General features: G+C 40.9%; 1 protein-coding gene and 3 long non-coding RNA genes across 6 annotated transcripts in view; 1 reads left to right on the top strand and 3 right to left on the bottom strand.

Annotated features, from left to right (window-relative positions):
- LOC145545399 (uncharacterized) overlaps nucleotides 1-22,309 on the top strand; it is a 234,556-nt gene that overhangs the window by 112,952 nt on the left and 99,295 nt on the right. Inside the window, exons 3-4 of one of the 2 annotated variants that reach the window (XM_081589874.1) lie at nucleotides 11,251-11,373; nucleotides 16,543-16,593. The exons of the other annotated variant lie outside the window; for it this stretch is intronic. Coding sequence (XP_081446000.1) covers nucleotides 11,251-11,373; nucleotides 16,543-16,593 — 174 coding nt within the window. The remainder of the gene's footprint in view (nucleotides 1-11,250; nucleotides 11,374-16,542; nucleotides 16,594-22,309) is intronic. 2 annotated transcript variants of the gene reach the window in all.
- The window catches only part of LOC145545401 (uncharacterized), a 95,583-nt gene that overhangs the window by 67,465 nt on the left and 5,809 nt on the right, over nucleotides 1-22,309 (bottom strand). The window lies entirely within an intron of this gene.
- Nucleotides 5,659-9,941, bottom strand: LOC145545411 (uncharacterized). Its single transcript, XR_014082059.1, has 2 exons — nucleotides 8,721-9,941; nucleotides 5,659-7,814 (listed from the first exon to the last, which is right to left on the bottom strand). It is a non-coding gene; the product is annotated as an uncharacterized LOC145545411 (long non-coding RNA).
- LOC145545412 (uncharacterized) lies at nucleotides 10,706-20,924 on the bottom strand. The gene is made up of 2 exons (XR_014082060.1): nucleotides 20,680-20,924; nucleotides 10,706-11,624 (listed from the first exon to the last, which is right to left on the bottom strand). It is a non-coding gene; the product is annotated as an uncharacterized LOC145545412 (long non-coding RNA).

Here is a 22,309-nt window from a genome sequence, read left to right as displayed (position 1 = left end):
CCTGTTATGATGTCAAACAGTGAGTGGAACCTGTATTTGAAAATGAACAAGGTCAATCCTGATTCTCCCAGGCAGCTTTGAACTTTGAGGATCAGAATTCATATGCCTCTGAGATCTTATAAAGTACAATTTTACTATCAGTAAAAGAAAGTAAAAGAAATCAGTACTTCCAGATATTTCATATCAGCCACTGTCCTTCCCATCAACTACCAGATAGTGTCAGGAGCCTCTAAGATCCCTTGTGAACACTATTGAAATGGCAGTGAAATTATCTTCTCCTTGTCTTTGCATCTGATACCAATAAAATCAGCACTGAAAACTACTGTCTCTGGTCAGCAGTGTTAGACATTCTGAACCTGGGTTTTGGGTTCAGATTTCCTTTGGTGTCTGTTTAGAAAGCAATAGCCCATCCAAATCTAAATTTTTCTCTGGATGTTTACTCTTCACAATGCACTTGCTATGAGGCTCAGAGATAGTCACTACCATCTCTTACGTTGTTATTCTTAGAAAGTGTGATACTTGTAGACTTTCCCTATGTGGTCGGGGGTTTTGCATCTCTATTCAAGATGGCTCTTGGCCCATAAACAGTGCACATCATGCTCATGAAGGGCACACACTAGGCTTCTAGCTACTAATGTCCTTCTTAGACCCACCTGTATCTCCTAAGATATAAAACTGAAAATTTCCATCCTCTGAGAGGCCTATTTGAGATACTCTGAAGAGAAGAAATGGGATGAGCCAATGCTTGAATATTTTCTCTTTCTGTGTAGCTTTCTGCACATAGCGTATGCATGAGTACAATAGCCATACGAACTGCACAAATATGCTGCCTGCACAGCTGGACATGTAGGGTAGGCATGCCAGAGCTGGCCCTATGCAACCATCTCTTCTCCAACTCCCCTGCCCACTCCAACTCCTTCCCTGACTCTTACATGTGGGAATGCCTCGGAGACTCTGCATTGGAGCTGCGGAATCCAAAACCAGGATGATGGCACAGATGCAGGTTCTCAAGTGGCATTAAAGACTCCCTGACTAGCATCACCAGGCTCCAAGTTTTTTCTCTCCTGGCAGCTTCTCCAGCTGGACCCTTTCAGATCCTAGGGATGAGGGCTAGAGGTTTGCTCTGGCAAGAGCCTGCTCCTGAAAGGCTGGAAGCCATGAAAATCCTTGACTAATTCATTGTTTCTCAACTTTTTACAAGTGGCCTCTAATCCTGCGGTACTGAAGGGGGGGGGAGGGTTCCCTTTCTCTCCATAGCAATAGGACATAATGGGGTGGTCTTCTTTTTCTTTCTTTACACATCCCAATCCTGGGGCTTCCCTGGTGGCTCAGTGGTAAAGAATCTCCCTGCAATGCGGGAGATGTGGGTTCGATCCCTGGGTTGGGAAAATGCCCTGGAGAAGGAAATGGTAACCCACTGCAGTATTCTTGCCTGGGAAATCCCATAGAGACAGAAGCCTGGTGGGCTACAGTCCATGGAGTCACAAAAGAGGTACGACTTAGTGACTAAACAACACCACCCCAATGTTAGCAGTGAGTTTTTCAACACTTTGCTGGGGCCATCAGCACCGTGTACTCCAGAGCATACAGGTCGGGTGTGGAGTGAATCCTCTTACGGGGCCATCACACCCTAGTGGGGCCTTGCAGTTCCTGTATGCTCTTATCCCTCTTTTCATGTTTTGTTACACTCATTGAAAGAAATAAGGGGGCTGTCTCAGGCATGTCAGGCAGAATTCCTGCCATGGCTGATTCCTTAGAAATTAAGGGCCTCTTTCTATATATATATATATAGTTTTTTTTTTCTCTCTCTCTCTGCCACCTTTTTTTCTATTGCTTTCTATAACACAAGTTATCAGATTAAAAAAAAAGTCCCCAGTTTCCGTTCATAAGTAAAAGAGTCCCCTTCCCTCCGTATCTGGTTAGAAGTTTGACCTGCACAGTCTTGTGGCCACTGGTGCTCCCCAAGACAGGCTGCAGAGTCTTCACCATTCTGCCCCCAACCGGCCCTCAGTAACCTCAAGTACCAGGTGCTGGAGGCTTTCTACAAGCTTCTCCTCTCCACATCTGGCCTCTGGCCTTTTCCCTTTTTGCAGTATCTCAGAGGTATATTCCAGCCCTGATCAAACCCTCCCCTCTTCCCCAAGCCTCCATCTCCTGCCCCAGTAGTTGCTTCCTGGAATAGTTTCGGCTTGCAGTTACAAATAGCTTTAGCAAATACCTCTCCAGTTGGTGGTTCTAATGTATGAACCTAGTTTTCAAAAAATATTACATCCAGAAAAGTCAATGTATATGTGTATAGCTATAGCTTGATGACTATTCCTATGTAACCAGCACCCAGATGAAAAAGATATTATCAGAAGCCTAAAGCATAGCTTATGTTCCTTTCTAATCATGGTATACTTCCAGCAGCATGGATTAGCTTTACTTGTTTATAATCTCATACAGATGAAAGCAGACACACTATACTCCTTTGTGCCTGACTTTTGCTCAGCATTGTTTGTGTAATTCATCCCTATCATTGTACAGGCTTGGAGATTATGCATTTCCTGTGCTGTGTAATATCCCACCATGTGAAAATACTATTTTTCTTTTTTAAACTTTTTACTTTGTATTGGAGTATAACTGATTAACAATGTGGTGATAGTTTCAGGAGGACATTAAAGGGACTCAGCCATAAATATACCATATTTTTAAAACTCCACTTTACTATTTTGCTCCATTTTTTTGTTCCAAGGTTTGGCCAAAAAGCACTGCTGTAATGGCACTGTTGTTGTTGTGTTACCTGATTTTTTATTGGCCACATATAGTCATTTCTGTTGGGTCTACATAGGTGTGGAAATGCTGGATCACAGGGTCTGCATTTGCTACAAGCTGCCCAGTAGTTTTTCAAAGTATATGAGAGTTCCTTCCTCCCCATCCTGGCCCCACTCAGCATGTTCTGTGTTTCCATTTTAACCATCCTGCTGGGTGTGTGCTGGTGTCTCACTGTGCTTTTAACCTGCATTTCCTTCTGCCTGGTTCTGTGGCAGCCTCATGCATGAAGTCAGGGCACTGAATGAAAGAAATCACTGCAGACAAATGCTCACTGGCTCTTTCAAGAGAAGCAGCCTTTTCTCCTCACTTTAGAAATAACTTGTTTGCAGAGACTAGTTTGAAAATCCAGAGTCCCTCAGGCAATTGCTTTGTGAGGAATCGTGCTGTTGTTAACAGGTCTAGACACATCCCAAAGTCTCAGGTAAGTGATGCTCTCTGGCTGGGCCACTCACTTGTTCGTTCATTTGTGGACAACTTCAGAGTCCTTAGATACATAATGGGCGCTGTTCTAGGTGTTGGGACAAAACAATATAGACTCTTAGGAAATTCATGGTCTAAGGCTGGAGACAGACAATAAATAAAAAGTAGAACAGCTTGTCAGACAACAACTGGTGCTATGCAGAAAAATAAAGCAGAGATGGGGTAGGGAGGGCTAGCACAACCTCAAGTAGAACAGTCAGGGATGGTCTCACCAACGAGTTGACATTTGAGCCAAGGCCTTAAACTGACCTGGGAACAAGCCGTGTGGGCATTGGGGGAAGAATAATCCAGAGGATCAGCATGTACAAATGGCCCATGGGGGAAGCATGTTTGAGGAACAGCAAAGAGGATGTTGGGAACAGGAGGTAATGGGGTGCAGAGAGGGGAGGGTTGTGAGGACTCCAGCTTCCCTCAGCTCTGGATGAAATGTCCTCAAAGCTGCTCTGGTCCCACCTCTGTGAGCCCTCTCAGTGCCACATCCTCCTCTGAGCTCTGACCACCTGTCTCTCCTCCCACAGTCTGGGATGGGCCACGTTAGTATCCCTCCCCCCTCACAGCTTTCTATAGAAGTTGTTTGGTGGATGCATCAGAAAAGATAGCAACCAGATGGAGTTTGGGGTTATTAATTTTTCTGTGATACAGTGAACAAATATTCCTGAGGAACTCTGCAGGCTATAGCCACAGCTGGCCCTCAGCAGGGTGTGGGAACCAACAGGCACGATAAGGGTTAAAATGGGAAGTCTGTGATATCCATATTTCCTGTCTGAATCATAGCTAACCAGATCCCACTTTCAAAGTCCCTCATCTCAACCAAGCGTCTCCTGGGGCCACTTTAAGAGGGAATCCAACATGTGCTCTTTATTCAGGCAAACAGAGCTGTGATTTTTCTGGAAAACAATAGGAAAGAAGCATTGGTGTTTGAATAGACTGAGCAGAAAAGTCCAGAAAAAAAAGTAAAAGTATATAATAGAGGGAGCATCAATCAATAAATGGTGTTGAAAATGCCTGGCTAACCACAGGGGAGAAGTAGACTCTGCTTTATAGATAATACCAAAATTAATTTCCATAAGACACAGAAGGAAATATGAGTAATTTTTTCTTTTACAACTAGATATGAAGAAAGACTTTATCATGTGAAAAGGAACCCATTATCATCATCATTATTATCCTCATCTGAGACTCTGTGACAAACACAATTCTAGTGCTTTATCTATGTTAAGTAATTGAATCCTCCTAACAATTAGGTATATTTTTTACCATTAATTCTTACCATTTTCTAGATGATAAAATTGAGACACAGACAGGTTAAGTAGTTTCCCCAAGGTCAAACAAATGATGGTGCCAGAATTCAAACCAAGTAAGTATGATTTCAGGGTCACTACTTCTAAATTACTAAATTTAGAGGAAAATACTGAGAGAATTGAACACATGATTTAAAAGTGGTGTAGGAAACAATCACAGAGTAAAAGACAAAGGGGAAAAGACAATGGGGAAAAACCATACCACATATGTAACAGATAAAGCTTTACTATCCTTTGCAGAGCAATTTCTCAAATGTTCTTGCCCAGAACACCAGTGTCCTGAACGATGCTAATGGGGGTTCCGTAAAAAAAATTTCTGATGGTCAATTAAGTTTAAGAAATGATGTGTTAAATCTGACCATGGGAAGTCTTTTTCCTCCTGTCAGTACACCTATTAATATCTCAAAGGGCAATAAAATTCTCTGAAATACAGTCTAGAAAATGTCTTTGTATGTAATGAGTTTCTACAAGTCTGGAAGGAAAATATAAATATCCCAATAGAAGAATGGGGACAAGAGAACAATTAAAAATATGTAATTGTTGGCATATGAAAACATATCAGCCTGGTTAATAGAGGAAAATAAAACAATATAGAGGCACAAATTTTTATGTCTCAAGTGGGCAAAATTTTTAAAAAGTATTTGTGAGTGCATGAGGAAAAAAATGCACTCTTATGACATTGCTGAGATAGTAAATGAGTACAAGTTTTCTGGGGGCAAGGGGAATTTGACAATATGTATCAAAGGCCTTGAAAAAATGTATATAGGAATTTATCATAAAGAAATAACTAGACAAGTGGAAAAGGACATGTACCAGGAGTTCATTGCAATACTATTTATATTAGCAAAAATGTCTATTAGTATATGTTAAAGCACATTTATACATTGCAGTACTATGCACCTCTTAAAAACAGTGACATTGATCTCTGTTATTCCCAAATAACAATGTCCATAATAAATGAAGAAAAGAAATCAGATACTGTTTATAAAAAAAAATAAAAAAGACTCAGTTCAAAGATTTCACAGTTTTAATGGTGGTTAGTTTTCTCTAGTGGTGAGACTGATTTTTTTTTTTTTTACTTTCTTTTTTTTAATCCCTTTCTGCATTGTCTAATTTTTTCTTACATTGATTGCTTGTTACTTTGAACATAAAAATGACTATTACCTTTTCGAAACATGAAATGTTTATTACCCTGAAATAGTGAGTCAGAGATTAGAAAAATAAGAGGATTTCATTCTTCAACAAATATGAAGTCTTTATTATGCTAGCGAACTCAGCCTCAGTCTAATAAGCTAAAGTCAAAGTGAGGGTGAGGAGAATTCATGAAGAAGAAGAAAAAGGAGCTTAAAAAACCTGAAGCCTGTGGAAATAATACATCTTTATAAAAGGGATATAGAGAAAAGAAAAGTAATCTTCACTTGGTTTAATTGCTACACTGAATTACTGGCTTGTCAGAGGAGAACCCAGACAGCTAACAATTGTTCTTGTATCAGGTAGAGAAGCAAGTGGATGTCAAATAGGCTTGGCAAATAGGCCAGCAGAGCCACCCTCCAGCAATTTCTGAAGGGAATCTCAGCTCCTTGTTCCTGAATTTGTGGGACAGGATCTGGGCCAACTCCTTCCCTTTTCTGACTAACCCAAAATGAACTCCGTATGTGAAATCTGGACCAGTGCCAACATACCCAGTGCTCAAGGTTGTCAGACAGCTGTTGGCAGCTCACATTAATTTTCTTTTCTCTTAAATAGTGCAGAAATACGTTGCTTTACATATACAGGGAAAAAATGGATTGAGGGACCTAATTTGCAAACACTCCAATCCTCCTAAAATTAGCCTTAAGACCCAGTCAGTTTATTTACCTTTCCTTCTGTGGCACTAAACTGTGGAGATGTGGAGGGGTCACAAGGAGAATGGCCCTTTTTATTTCTGATCTGTAAAGGGAATTCTCCAGCAAATTCTCCTAGAAAGGAGAGGACTTGAATATTAATAAAGGAACTGTCTCTTTTGCTACTCTCTTTCCATTGGCAAAGCTCTCCAAAAGCTTACTGCCCTTCGGGGTTCCTGAATGGGGTGCTTGGGGAGAGGTGACTGGACCTCTATGGCCCAAAAGGGAGGCTAAGACCTAAGGTCTTTGACTGGTTCCTTTAAAATCATTTTTGATTCTCATTCTTTCATTTGAGCGACCAAGGGAGACCCTTCCTTGTACAAATTTAGATAAGTTAACATAATAGCGAACTTAGGAGCTGGGTCTTAAACTATCCAGGTAGGTCAAATTTTATTTTGCTTAGCAGGAAAGCTTTCAAGTTCCAGTTAAAAATGTTGTTTCCTAGGTTTATCTAAAATAGAATCTATCATAAAAGCTAGATATATTTTAGGAAGTAGAAGATTTGAGGAAATGTATTATCCTTACTGTCTAGCATCTAGTCCTGTTAAAGGTGGTGTGGTCCAGTGTTTAAGGTCAGAAGCACTAAAGTCTGTTTCTTCATTCATAATATAACACCTTCTCTATTGGCTTGTTGTAAAGATGGAACAAAATAATGTTTTGAAAGTATGTAGCACTGGCTGGGTGCAGACTAATTAAAAGAAACCAGCCATAAATACCACCAGCACCCCTGGGTCACAGTCCACTAAGCAAGCATCCCACAGGATCCTCAGGTATTTAGAAAGGCTGGCATCAGAAATTTTAAAAAATTGCTTCAAAAGATCTTCGCACTCTGTTGGTGGAAATGTAAACGGGTGCAGCCACTGTGGAAAACACTATAGAGATTCCTCAAAAAACTGAAAATAGAACTACCCTATGATCCAGCATTTCCACTCCTGGGTGTATGTCCCAAAAAAAGCAAAAACACTAATTTGAAAGTATACATGCAACCCAGCGTTCATAACAGCAGTATTTATAGTAGCCAAGATATGGAAGCAACTTAAGTGTTCATCAACAGGTGAATGGATAAAGAAGATATGGTACATACATGTAATGAACTGTTACTCCTCAAAAAAAAAAAAAAAAATGAAATTCTGCTACTTGCAGCAACAAATAGTGAAATAAGTCCAAGACAAATACTGTATGATATCACTTATATACAGAGTCTAAAAAATAATAGAAATGAGTGTATATGCAAAGCAGAAACAGGCTGACAGATACAGAAAACAAACTAGTGGTTACCGAAGGGGAGAGGGATGGGGGAGGGGCAGGTTAGGGATATAGGATTAAGAACTACAAACTATGAGGTATCATTTCACACCAGTCAGAATGGCTGCTATCCAAAAGTCTACAAGCAATAAATGCTGGAGAGGGTGTGGAGAAAAGGGAACCCTCTTACACTGTTGGTGGGAATGCAAACTAGTACAGCCACTATGGAGAACAGTGTGGAGATTCCTTAAAAAACTGGGAATAGAACTGCCATATGACCCAGCAATCCCACTGCTGGGCATATACACCGAGGAAACCAGAATTGAAAGAGACACGTGTACCCCAATGTTCATCGCAGCACTGTTTACAATAGCCAGGACATGGAAGCAACCTAGATGTCCATCAGCAGGCGAATGGATAAGGAAGCTGTGGTACATATACACAATGGAATATTACTCAGCCATTAAAAAAAATACATTTGAATCGGTTCTACTGAGATGGATGAAACTGGAGCCCATTATACAGAGTGAAGTAAGCCAGAAAGAAAAACAACAATACAGTATACTAATGCATATATATGGAATTTGAAAGATGGTAACGATAACCCTATATGCGAGTCAGAATAAGAGACACAGATGCATGGAACAATTTTATGGACTCTGAGGGAGAAGGTGAGGGTGGGACGTTCTGGGAGAATAGCATTGAAACATGTATATTATCGTATGTGAAACAGAACACCATTCTATGTTCGATGCATGAGACAAGGGCTCAGGGCCGGGGCAATGGGATGACCCAGAGGGATGGGATGGGGAGGGAGGTGGGTGGGGGGTCCAGGAAGGGGAACACATGTAAACCCATGGCTGATTCATGTCAATGTATGGCAAAAACTATTACAATATTGTAAAGTAATTAGCCCCCAACTAAAATAAATAAATTTATTAAAAAAAAAAAAAAAAGAACAAATCACCTGAGGAAAAAAAAAAAAAAAAAGAACTACAAACTACTATGTATGAAATAGAGAAGCAACATGGATATATTGTATAGTGCAGGGAATTACTGCCATTATCTTGTAATAACTTTTAACTTTTAATTTTAATAATCTGTAAAAATACTGAATCCCTAAGCTGTACTCCTGAAACTAATATAATATTATAAATCAACTATACTTCAATTAAAGAAATACACTGTCCTTCTAGAAACACCACTGTTTACTGTGTTGCAGGGTAAATTCCTCTACCCCTAGCCCCAGCCCCACCCACAGACTACTGCTGAGTCTTTCCCCTCACTATCACCACGCTCTGAGGGTCAAGGACTCCACTTTTCTTAGCGTTGAACCATTGACCAAGGGCAATTCAATGGGCTCGGCAATTTCTTAGGTCACCAGAGGGTCATCTGGGGTGATGTACGGGCACATGACGTGGGAGGCTCCTGCCCAGCTGTGGAGAGAAAAGCCAGTGAGAGGAACAGGGACGAGCGCTGTTGACAGCAACTGGTCAGGCCCCCAGGCCTCCTGGTACTGCATGTCTTCATTGTAGCATTAACTCTCTGATATGCCTTGAGCGGAAAGAAAAATTCTGAAAAAAGACCTTTCCTGACTCTCAGATTTCCAGTCATAACAACTCTTAATTCTTCTGCAGGCAAAGTAGATGCTTCTGCCTACTAGAGGAAAGGTCAGGAAAGGCTGAACAGAAAGAAAAACACAATGATTTATATTTCAAGATCTTATCTTCCACCTTCGCAATGAAAGCCTTCTCTTAACTGTTGTGGAGTTGTTGGAAATGAAGGGAAAATGGAGGTAGTTGGGGGTGGGGTGCTTCCCGGGAATTTCTCTGGATGGAGAGTATTAACTTAGGAAGCCCAGAGTTTCTGCCAGGCACTGAGAGTTGGGGGAGTTGGGGGAGTTGGGGAGGGGTGGCCACTATAGCATCCTTGCTTTCCCCATGTGTTCAGCGTTCGCAGAACAATTTCATGCTCAACACTTTCGCCTCCTATCTCCTCCCTGAAGCCTGTCCCACCCCTCCACCCCTCCAACGCCAATTCTGGAAGAATTAGAAAATCCCAGTGGCTGAGATAGGAACTGTTGTAAGAAAGAACAAGTTTGTTAGATAACTCCATAGTCATCTCCTTCTAGAAGCAGAGTGGGCACACGAAGCCATGGTTAGGATCTGCTAGACTTAAAGTTGGGTCTGCCCTAGTTTCTCTCTCTGATTCACATATTAAAGTGGAATTTTCCAGGAAGGTTTGATCTGATATGAATACTTCTCTTAGGTCAACAAGTTCTCTTTATGCAGCAGGAAAATCCCACCTGGTGACCATTTGTGGGCAGCCTCTGCCCACTCCACCAACTGTCAGATCTAAATTAGGGAGAGGAATAAGCCTCTTCAGTGAAAAACATCCCTGCTTATGGTGTGGTTTTCACACTGTGATGAGACTCACACAAGAGTCACAGGCTTATTGAAGGAGTATATGGAGGGATTGGGGTTTTCTCTTTTTATTAAATAATATTATTTCTATTTTTATTAAATAATATTACTACAAAAGGAATTTGGGAACATAATTTCTCTAAGCAGTTCCCTTAACCTCTTTATGCCTTAGTTTCCTCACCTAAGAAATGACAGAATTGTTTAATTTTTTAATATCTATTCTAGCACTAACATTAATTCTTTTTGGAAATATACACACTACCATGTATAAAATAGATAGCTCAGTGCTGTACTCTGTGATGACCTAGAGGAGTGGGATGTGGGTGGGAGAGAGGCTCAAGAGGGAGGAGATATATGTATTCATATAGCTAATTCACTTTGTTGTATAGAAGAAACTAACACAATATTGTAAAGCAATTATACTCCAATATTGTAAAGCAATTATACTCCAATAATAAAATTTAAAAAAGAAATATTCAAAATTAGTTTAAAACCCTTATATTGCGTTTACAGATTAAATTTTTCCATTAAAAAATTTGAAAAGCTCCAGCTGACAAAGTTTCAGCTAAAAGTATTTATTTCTTGTTTTCCAGGTAAAGGTGAGTGTATTTTGTTAAAGGTTAGACCTATTTGAACATCTTTTAAAATGTCTGGCAATGTTGATATTTCCGTACAAGTAAATTTGAGAAAGTTTAATTCCTAAGAAGCTGTCATTGGGATGAAATACCTAAGTGAGACTTGAATGTTGGAACCTAGTAAGGATGACAGGAGTGAATGTGGGATAAAGGCTCTTCATTACTTAGGGACAGTAGGAGGCTTTGCGAGGGGACACTGACGCAGGAATAAGACATGCGAGATTTATGAAAACCTTTGAGTAACTAAGACTTTCCAAACCTTGGGGAGTACGAGAGCCCTACGCTGCAATGGCAGCCTCCTGTTCATTTTCCAACCACTCCTTTAGGGTTATTTCTGAAGACAGGCAATCCCTGTGGTTGGAGTAGGAATGAGAGGGAGTGGGGAATGGATACTTTGGTGTCTTTGAAGTGAATAAAAGTTTCTGAAAGGGAGGTCATTATTTATTTTGCTTAGTTTGTTCTTTTTCAGCCAAATTACCAAGAGAATCTACTGCCCAGTTTCTTCAAGTCACTCGGAGTCAAAGAACAGATTAGAGATAACAGAGAATTCAGTTCATGGAGGTTTACTGGCCCCTCCATCTGCTGTACACTGGTGAGTCTTGGGTGGGCCCTATCTGAACGTACCAGTAAGAGGGCAGTCTGTATTTAGAGTCACAGGCATTGCAAGCTGTAACATCAGTGAACCCTGGAGGCAGGCATCTCTGCTCATAGGTCTGGTGGTGTTGAAGTGGCCCAATTGTTCCAATTACCATCTCCGAGGCTTTTGGGTGCCAGAGAGTCTGCAGTGGGGTTTCTGCCATCTTTGTCTGCATATAAACACTTCTTTCCTCATCCTGGGCTCCCCTACAGAAGAATAGTAACTGATGTTCACTCTCCTCTTCTGCTCACCTTCATTTCAGACATAAAAAAATAATTTATATATTCCATCCTGGAGTTTACCATGTAATTTAGCTTCACTGTGAAATTCCACTCACATTTTCTTGGAACTAGCCTTTGGCCTTTTGCTCTAAACAGCCTGTAGGACTCACTTCCTATCATCCCATGAGATACTTTCCTATTTTTATTGCTGAATCCAAGGTTTGTCCCACTCTCTGATGATTGTTCTATTAATATTTGCTGAAATTAAAAGAAAGTCTTCTTGAAATTTAAAACCATATCATAGCAGCTCTTGTAGAGCTCTTCATAACTGGTAGGATACTGAAGACATTCCAATCATCATCATAAACAACAGACACCTCTAGATTATATAATGTGAATTGTATTTTGCTCACAGGGAGTTTACAATCCAGCATATAACTATTGAGAACTTAATTCCAAACAATAAGGAGGAATAAATGCTCACACTGAGGCCTTGGGGAAGAATGGAACGGAACTCTATCTCTACACATGGCCCATACATATGAATGTCAACTGCAGAGTTTCTTAAACTAAGACTACTAAATGGAAGCAGTGAAAATTTAGTTCTTTAAAAAAAAAATATTTATTACCAATTTAGTGAAATGCCATAGTCTTCTTTAATTAAAATTCAAGTTTCAGGGTATGGATTCTGGACTAATAATTGTGTCTCTTGTGGATCCCATTCTTCCCTTAAAGTTAGATTGAGGCCCATTAAAACCAGGTGACAATGAACTGGTACTTTTATTTTATTCTTTCACATAGGAACCATACATCCAAGTAACAATCTGCATAACTGAAGGCAACTCATCCTTCCAACAAGCCCACAGCTATCTTCTTTGAGAGGGGAAGGGCTATAGAAGCTGAAGTCTTGGCTTATCTGCTGAGCATTACGTATTTATTTATCTGTGACTTGAATAAGGTTTATGATTTAAGCACAACTAAGATGGCAACCCGCTCCAGTATTCTTGCCTGGAGAATCCCAGGGACGGGGTGGGGGTGGGGGGTGGGGGGGGGTGGGGAGGCCTGGTGGGCTGCCGTCTATGGGGTCGCACAGAGTCGGACATGACTGAAGCGACTTAGCAGAAGCAGCAAGCACGCTGTACATGAATTTAAATAGACCAATTGTTAGAATAGGATTTTCTCACATCAAATTTATGTTTGCTGCTCACTGGGTGCCTGGAATTACTGCTTAGGTCTGAGGATCACACACAAGCATTCATCTCAGGGCTTCTGTTCACCTTGACAAACTATACACATTTCTGCATTCTTCCTTCTCCTGCAGACTTTTCATCACTTGGTATGGAAATCATGTAAAAAGGAAACTAACTACAGACCAAAAAACATAGCAAGGATTTTTTTAAAAAATATCAAGAAGGAGAGGGGAAATTCCTGCCTCTAAGTGCCAGGGTCTAAAAGTCAGAGTGAATTTTCCAAGGTCTATTTATAGTGATTTAATCCAATCATGGGAATTTGAGACTGTGTACTTGTCACAAGTGACTGAAAAATGAAAGAAAAGCAAATATTATTCTTCCCACATGGAAGACTGGAAGGTAAATCTATTTAATGCAAGAAACATACCTTCTTTTTCCCCTGAATCAAGTTAGTCACCCATCTGTCTCTTCCTTTTTGACAGTTAGGTTTATCAATCTAAATTTAAGGCGAGAGCCCAGGAGATACCCTCTCTGATATCTTCCAAGTGACTAGAAGAATATTAGTGGTACTCTTAATTTTTACTTGATAATTAATTTTGTGTCCATGAATCTCCATGGTTTTATTTTCCTGGTGACAGTGATGGGACCATCTGATGGTTGCTGCCATTTTTTATAATAGGACATCCAGAAAGAGTCTGAAGAGAGTATGTATACAATTAGCCAGACCTCTGTAGAGGGACAGGTAAATGCCACAAAAGTTTCACTTTCTCTTTTTGCTCCTCAAAGTAACAGGCTCTGTCTGCTTTACTCCTGCTGTTTGGAAAGGTTCTGGCCCCTCTGGGCCTGCTGTGTACAGGGGCCACGTGGGGTTGGCACCCGAGACCAAACAGAGACCCAGCAGGTGGAAAGAAAGCACAGAGTTGGCAGAAAGGGAGGTGTTTTCATCACCTGTCACTTCCCTCTTCTGTCTCCTCTTTGTCTCCTTGCACTTGTGGGTGCCCTAAATGAGACTGAAGCTGCTGTCTGTTATCTGTCCAAAGGGAGGCAAGAGCCACAAAAAGGACCTGAAGGCTCAAAGGGAATTTTTCTGCAGAGGTAGCAGTAATTAGAAAGAAGGAAGTTTTTGAAATGGGTCAGTTCCTTAAGGACTGCTCTTGGCAGTTTGCCTAGAAACTAGTGTTTCCTGCCCCACATCCTGAGGTAGTTCCTCCTGGGAAGTAGAAGTGAAACAATGGGACACAGAGGGATGTTGATGATCAACATGGCTGTTGTGGAGATTGGAGCCTGGGGTCGATGCTTCATAATCATTGAGGGCGTCTACTCGGCAGTTGTTGAGGCAAGTTCAAGATCTTACTAGGACCAGAAGACCTGAGGGGGCAGAATGCCAAAGAAAATTGCTACCTTGAGAAGTGGATGCAAAGAGGATCACAGTGGGGAACACAGATGAGCACACTTAAGCATATAGCCCCTTATTGGGTTAGGTTTGCCCAGGATAAACTGAGCCAAGTGAATCCAAATGAAAGATGCCAAGCCCCAAATATATAAAATTAGAACAAAGAAAGTTATTGATTTTCCTAACTAACCAGAGATATTTCTCCACCCTAGCCATATAATTCAGTAAGGATGATGCAAGTACAAAAACTGAGAGATAGGAAATTATAGCAGCAACACCAGTAGTGCCCAAACCAGGAAAGACAGAAACCCAAAGTAATGCAGGGTTAATGTGAGAAAATCCAATTGGCACTATCTTTCTGGGGGCAGGGTGGGTGTGTGTGTCCCAAGGAGCAGCTGAAACCAAAAGACCAACCATGCAGCAGGTGGTATCAGTCCTTAGGTGACAGTAACTCCAGTGTTCTACACATGTGATTGTTTTGTCTTTTACAACTGTGCCAAATGTATGGTCTCACTTATTCCTCTTTCAGAGCCCTCTGTGAGCAGCCCTTGGAGAGCAACATTACTTCCAAACAGGGAATGGTTTCAGAGCCTTTCTCCCCACAGGATTCAGAGTGATCAGGGTGGTGTGGGAGGTGGGATCCCTTTGCAGTCTCTGCAGTGTTTTTGGTCTCAATGTATTGTCTGCAGAGTGACAAATAAGAAAGCTCTATTCAGGGTTGTCAAAATAGAAACTCCTGAATTGTGTGTCAGGTCACTAAGTTCCTGGACAAAGTTTGGCAGGACCCCACCACTAGTTAAAGTTATAGCTGATGACCAACCGACCAATGAAAATTTGGTTCCTGTATCCATGTTACCCAGGTTTACAAAAATGGCAACTAAATAGAGACTACCCTGGCAAGAGTGAGTAGATATCACCTTGTAGTGTGTGTGTGTGTATGTGTGTGTATGACAGAGCGCGCAACTCTGACTGTAGGAGATGGAGAGGTTTTTTTTCCAGTTCATTGCAACCCTAATTCCTGCTCTCTTTGGTTTATACTATTTCTCCTTAAAACTGGCCCCTCTTTGCTTTGGAGGACAGAATTGAATCCAGTGCCAGCCCAGCCATGGCTGGTTCCAGGACCTATGAGCTTCATCTGGATCCTCAATGGTAGTGGATGTGTACATCCTTGCATCTAAGAATTTGGGTAGCTAGGGAAACTTCTGTCTCAAGTTATTGCTGTGACAAGAGTGACAAGAGAAGACATCCTCACAGAAGCTTGTGTTTGCAAATGTGCACCAATGGCTGTATTCTACAAGGTCTTAAAGTGGGATTTTTTTTTTAACCTAATGGAAGACCCTTCACTTCTATCTTGCCCAGTTCTGATGTTTCTCTCTCTTTTTTCTCTTCATAGACCTCAATATGGCTCTGAAACCTATCTTATTTCCTGGAAGGCTTTAGGGTATTTTTGTCTTTATTAAATTTAAAAGTTTGAAAGTCATGGCTTACTATTTAGTAGGCCTTAATATATATATGCATTTTTCCCTTCTCCTATGAGTCAATAAATACCCCAACCTCTGGCTAACTTGATAGAAAATTTTCCAAACTGTGTACTAGGAAGGTTGATTAGTTGATTTGTTTTGTTTTGTTTTCAGTTTCTTAGTGCCTTCATCTTTTCAGTCTAGGAAATTGAAATACTAACTCTCATAGAAATTCAAGCAAGTGTTCAAAATGCAGTCCATGAATTATTTATTTTCATGCCCCAGACTTCATTCTCATTAGCCATATCCCTGCACACTCAAGACAGTAATTGAGGTAGGGATTCAATTCCTGAGCAAGAAAGAACACTTCAGAAAGTTAGACAAGGGAGGGCTATTCCGTCTACACAGATATCTTCTGGATTAACTACCATTTAGAAAGCATCCACTCTGTGTCAGACGTCACACTCAGTGAAAGGAGGGTATGTTTTTAATTCTTATAACAGCTTCCTAAGAATAGATATTGTTTCCCCAATTTTATAGGTATAAAAATTAAGACTCTGAGAAGTTCATTAACTCGCTAAAGTTCAGACAGTTAGAAAATGGCTAGGAAGAATGTTCCCAGAATCCCTTTTTTATATTTATGCAAATTTAAGTGTTGATCTATGAATCTGATTTATGATGTTTAGTTTACAAAGCATTATCACATCATCATTTCTTCTCAACAAGCCCGTGAGTTGATCACTGTAGTCCCAATCCATAATGAAGAAACTGAGGCCCAAATGAGTTAAAATATGAAAACAAGTTAATCCTAGGGACATTGCAAATGCAATCTAGCTAAAGAACAATTTTCTATTTTTCAGAAGGGACAGCTAACTGAGCAGGCTTCTTCCCAGAGAATTCTTACTTATCAGGTATGCACAAAATAAAATTAAGCTTCACAATCCTTTCAAACTGTGGGCCCTTCCTTCAACCAGTGAGAAGGAAGGAGAGGGTCTCAGGCCAGAGGAGAGCCACAATTATTGTATTCACCGGTGTGTGTGTGTGTACACATGTGTAGAGGTTATCCAGGCACAATTATTGTATTCACCGATGTGTGTGTGTGTGTGTGTACACATGTGTAGAGGTTATCCAGGCAGCCTGTGGGTGCCTGAGGAGCGCTGAGGTCTCCCTTATCCCATTAGGGCAGGAAAGGCAATTCCACCTGTGAGTTATAGCCAGGACCAGAGGGTGCATCTTGCTGTCTCTGACTCTGTTGACTCTGTGCTGGAGAAAGGCCCAAAATCCTTTTACAGGGCCAGCTTGCACTTAGCCAAGAACTGCCAGGCATTTAAGATATAGCCCTTACTAACACGCATTACCCACTGAACCCTTCCACAAATATCCCCCAAAGCCTTTTCACTTGCTCCATTCAAACATGGCGCTGTGCCAACCAGCAAACTGCATTGCAGTAAAATTGAAGCCCCAATTCAGGACCTGCAGGCTACAGATACTTTAGAGAACTGTCTGGTGGCCAAAGCAAGAAATATGTGTTATAAAGTGGCTTTTCTAGTGAGGTTCCCCTTGAGGACCATTATCAATAAATTGAAAGAAGAGGCCACAAGGGACCACTGGACCCTTTCCTTTTGGGAATTGCTGATTCTAGGCAATCCTTTCAAATCTCTGGGCTGTGTCTGTTTCTTTCCATAATATCACAAGAACTCACCTATTTCCAAGGCAGGAATAGAGATGCTGACATAGAGAATGAACATGCGGACACAGCAGGAGAAGGGGAGGATGGGACAAACTGGGAGATTAGGATTGACATATATACCCTACTATGTGTAAAGTAGCAGCTAGTGGGAAGCTGCTACATAACACAGGAAGCTCAGCTCGGTGCTCTGTGATGATCTAGAAGGGTAGGAGGAAGTTCCCAGAGGGAGGGGATATATGTACACATATGGCTGATTCACTTCATTGTATGGCAGAAACGAATACCACATTGTAAAGCAATTATATTCCAATTAAAAATTCACTGACATAATAGAAAACTTCCACAAATCTGCGTGTATATCAAGTACCAAAATGGGACAAAAGTAACACTGCTTTGGAGCTGTGCTAAAATGAGGCAATTATGTAAGTTTAGTACTTCTTTCCCAGTATCTGTCCCTTCCCTGTTATACTATTTAGTTGTTTAAGAAATCAGCTCCTGGCAAGGATTCTGAGCGCCGGAGGCATTTTCTGTGCTGCCTAGTTTCTCCACTTGACAGCACCTAGGGTTAGAAGGAGGAACGGGCTGGGGTGTGCCTGAGTGTTATTGTTAGTACAGTCTATGTCAGCACAGGCTGCAAGTCAGCATGTTTGTCACATGTTACTGAGCCTCATGGGGCCACTGCTGGGATAACAGCCCTATCCAGCTACACAGAGGAAGCTGGAACCTTCAGGGAGCTGTGTGCCTCTACTTTCTCATGTTGCTCTAACTGGAACTAGGCATTTACACCCCAAGTCAGCCTTTACCTAATACATTTGATTTTACAAAAGAAGAAGAAAGGCATACTTGAAGGGTTAACATCAGTGAACATTTGGAAACTTGTTAAAAGATTTTTTTTCCTTAACACCCTTTAGAGTTTAGGAAAACCTAGAAATGCAATTCCTAAAAAAAGCCAGTTTCTCTCCATATTTCTAAATCATTTTCATATCTTTAAAAAGCTGTGTGGGTAATCTTCAGGGAAGGAAGGAGAATATATATGCCATTGCTGACTTCCTATTTCTAAAGATGATATTCTAACATCTGTAAATCAAACTCACTACTTTGCTATTATTATGCAACAAAAGACAGAGTTTTGAAATAATACAATTCTGAGCTCCTCTACAGCCCCCTCTTCTCATCCATTTTCATCTTTCCTAAAGCATGGGGACCTTTGGAACCCTCAACAAAGACTTAAACAATCCAACATTTTTCCCCCTGGAAGCTGGTTTAAAGTTTACCTTTGCCCTGTCTGTATGTAGCAAGGAGAATTTGCTAACAAAGGGAGAGAGTATAGACTCATTTTCAGGATGATTGCAACAGACGTGACAGATTATTTTTTAGGACTTCTGTGAAAGTACCAAAACTTTTAAAATTCTATACTTTCTCACCGATTCACACTGGGCTTCCTTCCATTTATTTCAACTGGGCTAGATTTTACTGACCGTTGAAAATGCGACACTCCTGGGAGGCGAATTCCCAATTAGAGTACAGTCTTGGCTAACTATGTGGGTTAGCCAGATGGCAGAGCAGGGGCCAATCCTGCATTCATGTTCACATTCATTTAGTCCATAAAATTTTTTTGCACCTCTAAGCACTATGTTACATGCTGAAGATAATAGGAATTAAAATACACACATTGCCTGGACTTGGCCTCACAGAATTTCAGTCAAATAGGGAATAAAGAAATTATCACTCGATAAGTTCTTTGATGGGTATTGCAGACTGAACTGTGTTTCCAGCAAATTTTGTATGCTGAAGGCCTACCCTCAACATGACTGTACTTGAGATAAGGCCTTTAGGGAGGTAATTAAAGTTAAAAGAGATGATAAGGTTAGGCCCTGACCCAATAGGACTGTTGCTTTTATAAGAAGAGACACAAGAGCATTCTGTCTGTGTGTGGGCCATGTGAGGACAGCAAGAAGGCAGCTGTCTGTAAGCCAAGGAGAGAGGCCTCATCAGAAACCAATGGTGATGGCACCTTGATGTTAGACTTATAGCCTCCAAAACTGTGAGAAAATTAACTTTTGTTGTTTAAGCCATCCCAGTCTGGATTATCTGTTATGGCAGCCCAAGGTGACTAGGACAGGGGAAGTTCAGGGTTCTTTGGAGGCATATGGAAGGGGCCCCTCAGCCAGTTTTGGAGAAGCAAGAGTCTAGGCTGAGACCTGCTGGAACAGCAGGAGTTATAGAGGGGAGATGGAAGGAGGCATGTTTTCCGTGGAGCCTGTAATGCAGGTGAAGCCTTGGAGGCAAGGAGAGCATGGTCTGGAGATGTGAAAGAGTTTCCTCTTTCACAAAGGAAAATTCAGTAACTTAGAGCCTAGAGGGCAAGGGTGCTGGTTCTGAAACAGAGGAAGCTCTTAAATTCAAAAATCCAATGAGTTCTCCAAGTATTCAACATAATACAGCTCCTCTTCCCTTTTAAAATTCCTTCTTTCCCCTTTGGGCTTCCATAACATCACATTCTCTTGGTTTTTCTCCTACTTTCATCATTCTTTTTTTGGTATGTCCTTTTCCCCTGTCCAACTTCAAATATTAGCATTCTCTAAGATTCAGCCCTGGACCCACATCTCTGTTCTTTTTACACGCCTTCCAGTGTGATGTTATCCAGTCATGTGTCTTTAAATAGAATCTATGTGTCTAGGACTTCAAATCTCTATCTTCTACCCTGACTTTTTCCCACACATGTAGACTCATGTTCCTTTGTTTCCTTGATATCTCTCTTTAGTTGTTTAATAGGCAACTCAAACCTAGTACTCAATTAGGTAGGATGCTATTGGCTATAAGCAACTCTAACAGCTTAAACAGGACACTCCTAGAGTGCTCTCTGATATGGGTAATTCACAGGGATGGTACTGTATGAGAGGAAAAACTTCCTCTAAACTTATATGCTGGTTGACCAAGTCCTGTAAATTAAATTGACAAAAGACAGATTAAGAGGAGAAGAAATTTATACATGCAGTGCAGTTACATGCAGGAGTACTCAGTCATTAGTAACTTAAAATGATGTGACCTATATACTTTAGCAGGGGAAAGAGAGAGGGGAGAAAAGGCTTCTATGGGAAGGACAAATAGGCTTTTGTTCTTGGTTTTTGGAAAAAATGAGTTTTTTTTTTTTTTCTTTTTAGGAAAGACAAATGAGAGAAATGAGAGTTTAAAAAATGTGCAATATTTGCCTATGATGGTATTGGTAATCTTTCCGTCATAAACTCCCTGGGAGAGGGGATTATGGTGGGTTTATTCTTGGTCTTTTCCCTGGGAACAGACTTACCTTGAAGGGGGGATTTGTGGTAACCTGATTTCCTAGAAATTTCTGCTTTTATTCAGACAAGGGAAGCTCCAGAAAGCCTTCTTTCTGCATCTGTTGAATTTCAGATGTCTTCATCTTAAAATAATTCTTATGCTGAAGTGGCAAATTCTGGGGTGGCATATCCTGATATCCTTCAGTACTACATTCTTTCAGTTGAATCAAAATTGTAGAAGGGGCTTCCAATATTCTGAATTGAGTCTTAGACTAATTCTGGAATTGTGAGCTCATCAAAGAGCCTAGGTTATATGGTTCTTCTTAGCTCTAACATAGCTGCTTTTATAATTCTATTCACCATGATTCAAATTGAAGCCAAGAGACATTTATGACATATGAGAGTACTAACCATGGCTTTTCCCCTGTACATTTCTTGTTCCCTCCTATTCTGAATTCAAACTCCCCATGAGACTTGCTTTGGGCAGTGAAATATTAGGAAATGCACCACAACCAGAGGCTTGAAATGTTCTTGTACACTGGAGTTTTCTTTCCTCCCTTCAACCCCTACAGTTGCCATGAGAATGAACACAGGCTGGCCTGCTAGAGGACCAGGGATCATGTGGAATGGAGGTGAGTCATACCAGCTCAAGCCACCCTAGACCAGCCAGCCTCCTGATGATTGGCCAGGTAACCAAGGATGCGTGAACACGCCCATCTAAAACTTGTTAAGTCAAGCCCAAATCAGCAGCAGTGCTCAGCCAATTTGTAGACTCATAATAAATAACAAATGTTAGATATGTTAAACCACTGGTATTCGGGTTGATTCATTATATCATGGGTAATTTATACATGTGGAATAGTCCTAATCCTTTTGAATGGGGAGGATGAGGAGACATCTTAAAAGAGGAGGAATAGGGTTCCCCAAAACTATACCTCCTAAGTCTGGCAATTTAAATTCCTAGATTTATTGAGACAAGAAATTTCTAAATTGGACATTCTTTCCGTAAAACATGCTTTGATGGCCCTTGCTGAGTAAGATGGTCACTCCAGGTTAGTTCTGCTAATAGACCATCCTTTGATATGCAAAATCATATAACTGTAAACTTTCCATCTCTTTGTATGAAAGGCTGTGTAGAACACTGCTGGAAGAAGGCTGGCTATTTACTGGACTGAGAAATGTGGATGCTAATAAAAGAGGCAGCACAAGTCTGTCACGTTAGCATAGAAGATGGGATCCTTCAATGCAGGTGATCCCAGTAGTGCATGGAATGGTGCAGATGAGTAGATGAGTTTCCAGCAAGTTCTTTGGAATTAGTTATTTCCTTCTTTACAAATCTTCTGAGATCATGGCAAACCTCCAGAATTTCACACAATGGCTGGTCACTCCTCCTAGGCCTCAGTGGTATCCTTCATTTGCCAAGGAATTCCCACCGACACCTAATTGCCCACTAATCTTTACCCTCTGTTTCCTCCACTGTGTCCTTGAAGATGTTATCAAACTTGCATTTTAACACCCAGCTCGGTGTCCTTTTTTGTTTCTTTGCAGAAAGTCTGGTCATCACTTAGACATCTCTTGACATACATAGATGTCAGAGAGAGAAGCCCCAAGGAAGAAAACAGCATGCATTACACTTGATTCAGCTCTCTTTGGTCCAGA

This window comes from Giraffa tippelskirchi, chromosome 4 (genome assembly GCF_054371585.1).
Source record: "Giraffa tippelskirchi isolate mGirTip1 chromosome 4, T2T-mGirTip1v1.2.pri, whole genome shotgun sequence".
In the NCBI taxonomy this organism is placed as follows: domain Eukaryota; kingdom Metazoa; phylum Chordata; class Mammalia; order Artiodactyla; family Giraffidae; genus Giraffa; species Giraffa tippelskirchi.
Note: the sequence above shows the minus strand (reverse complement) of the source record. Positions and strands in the feature narration are given on the sequence as shown.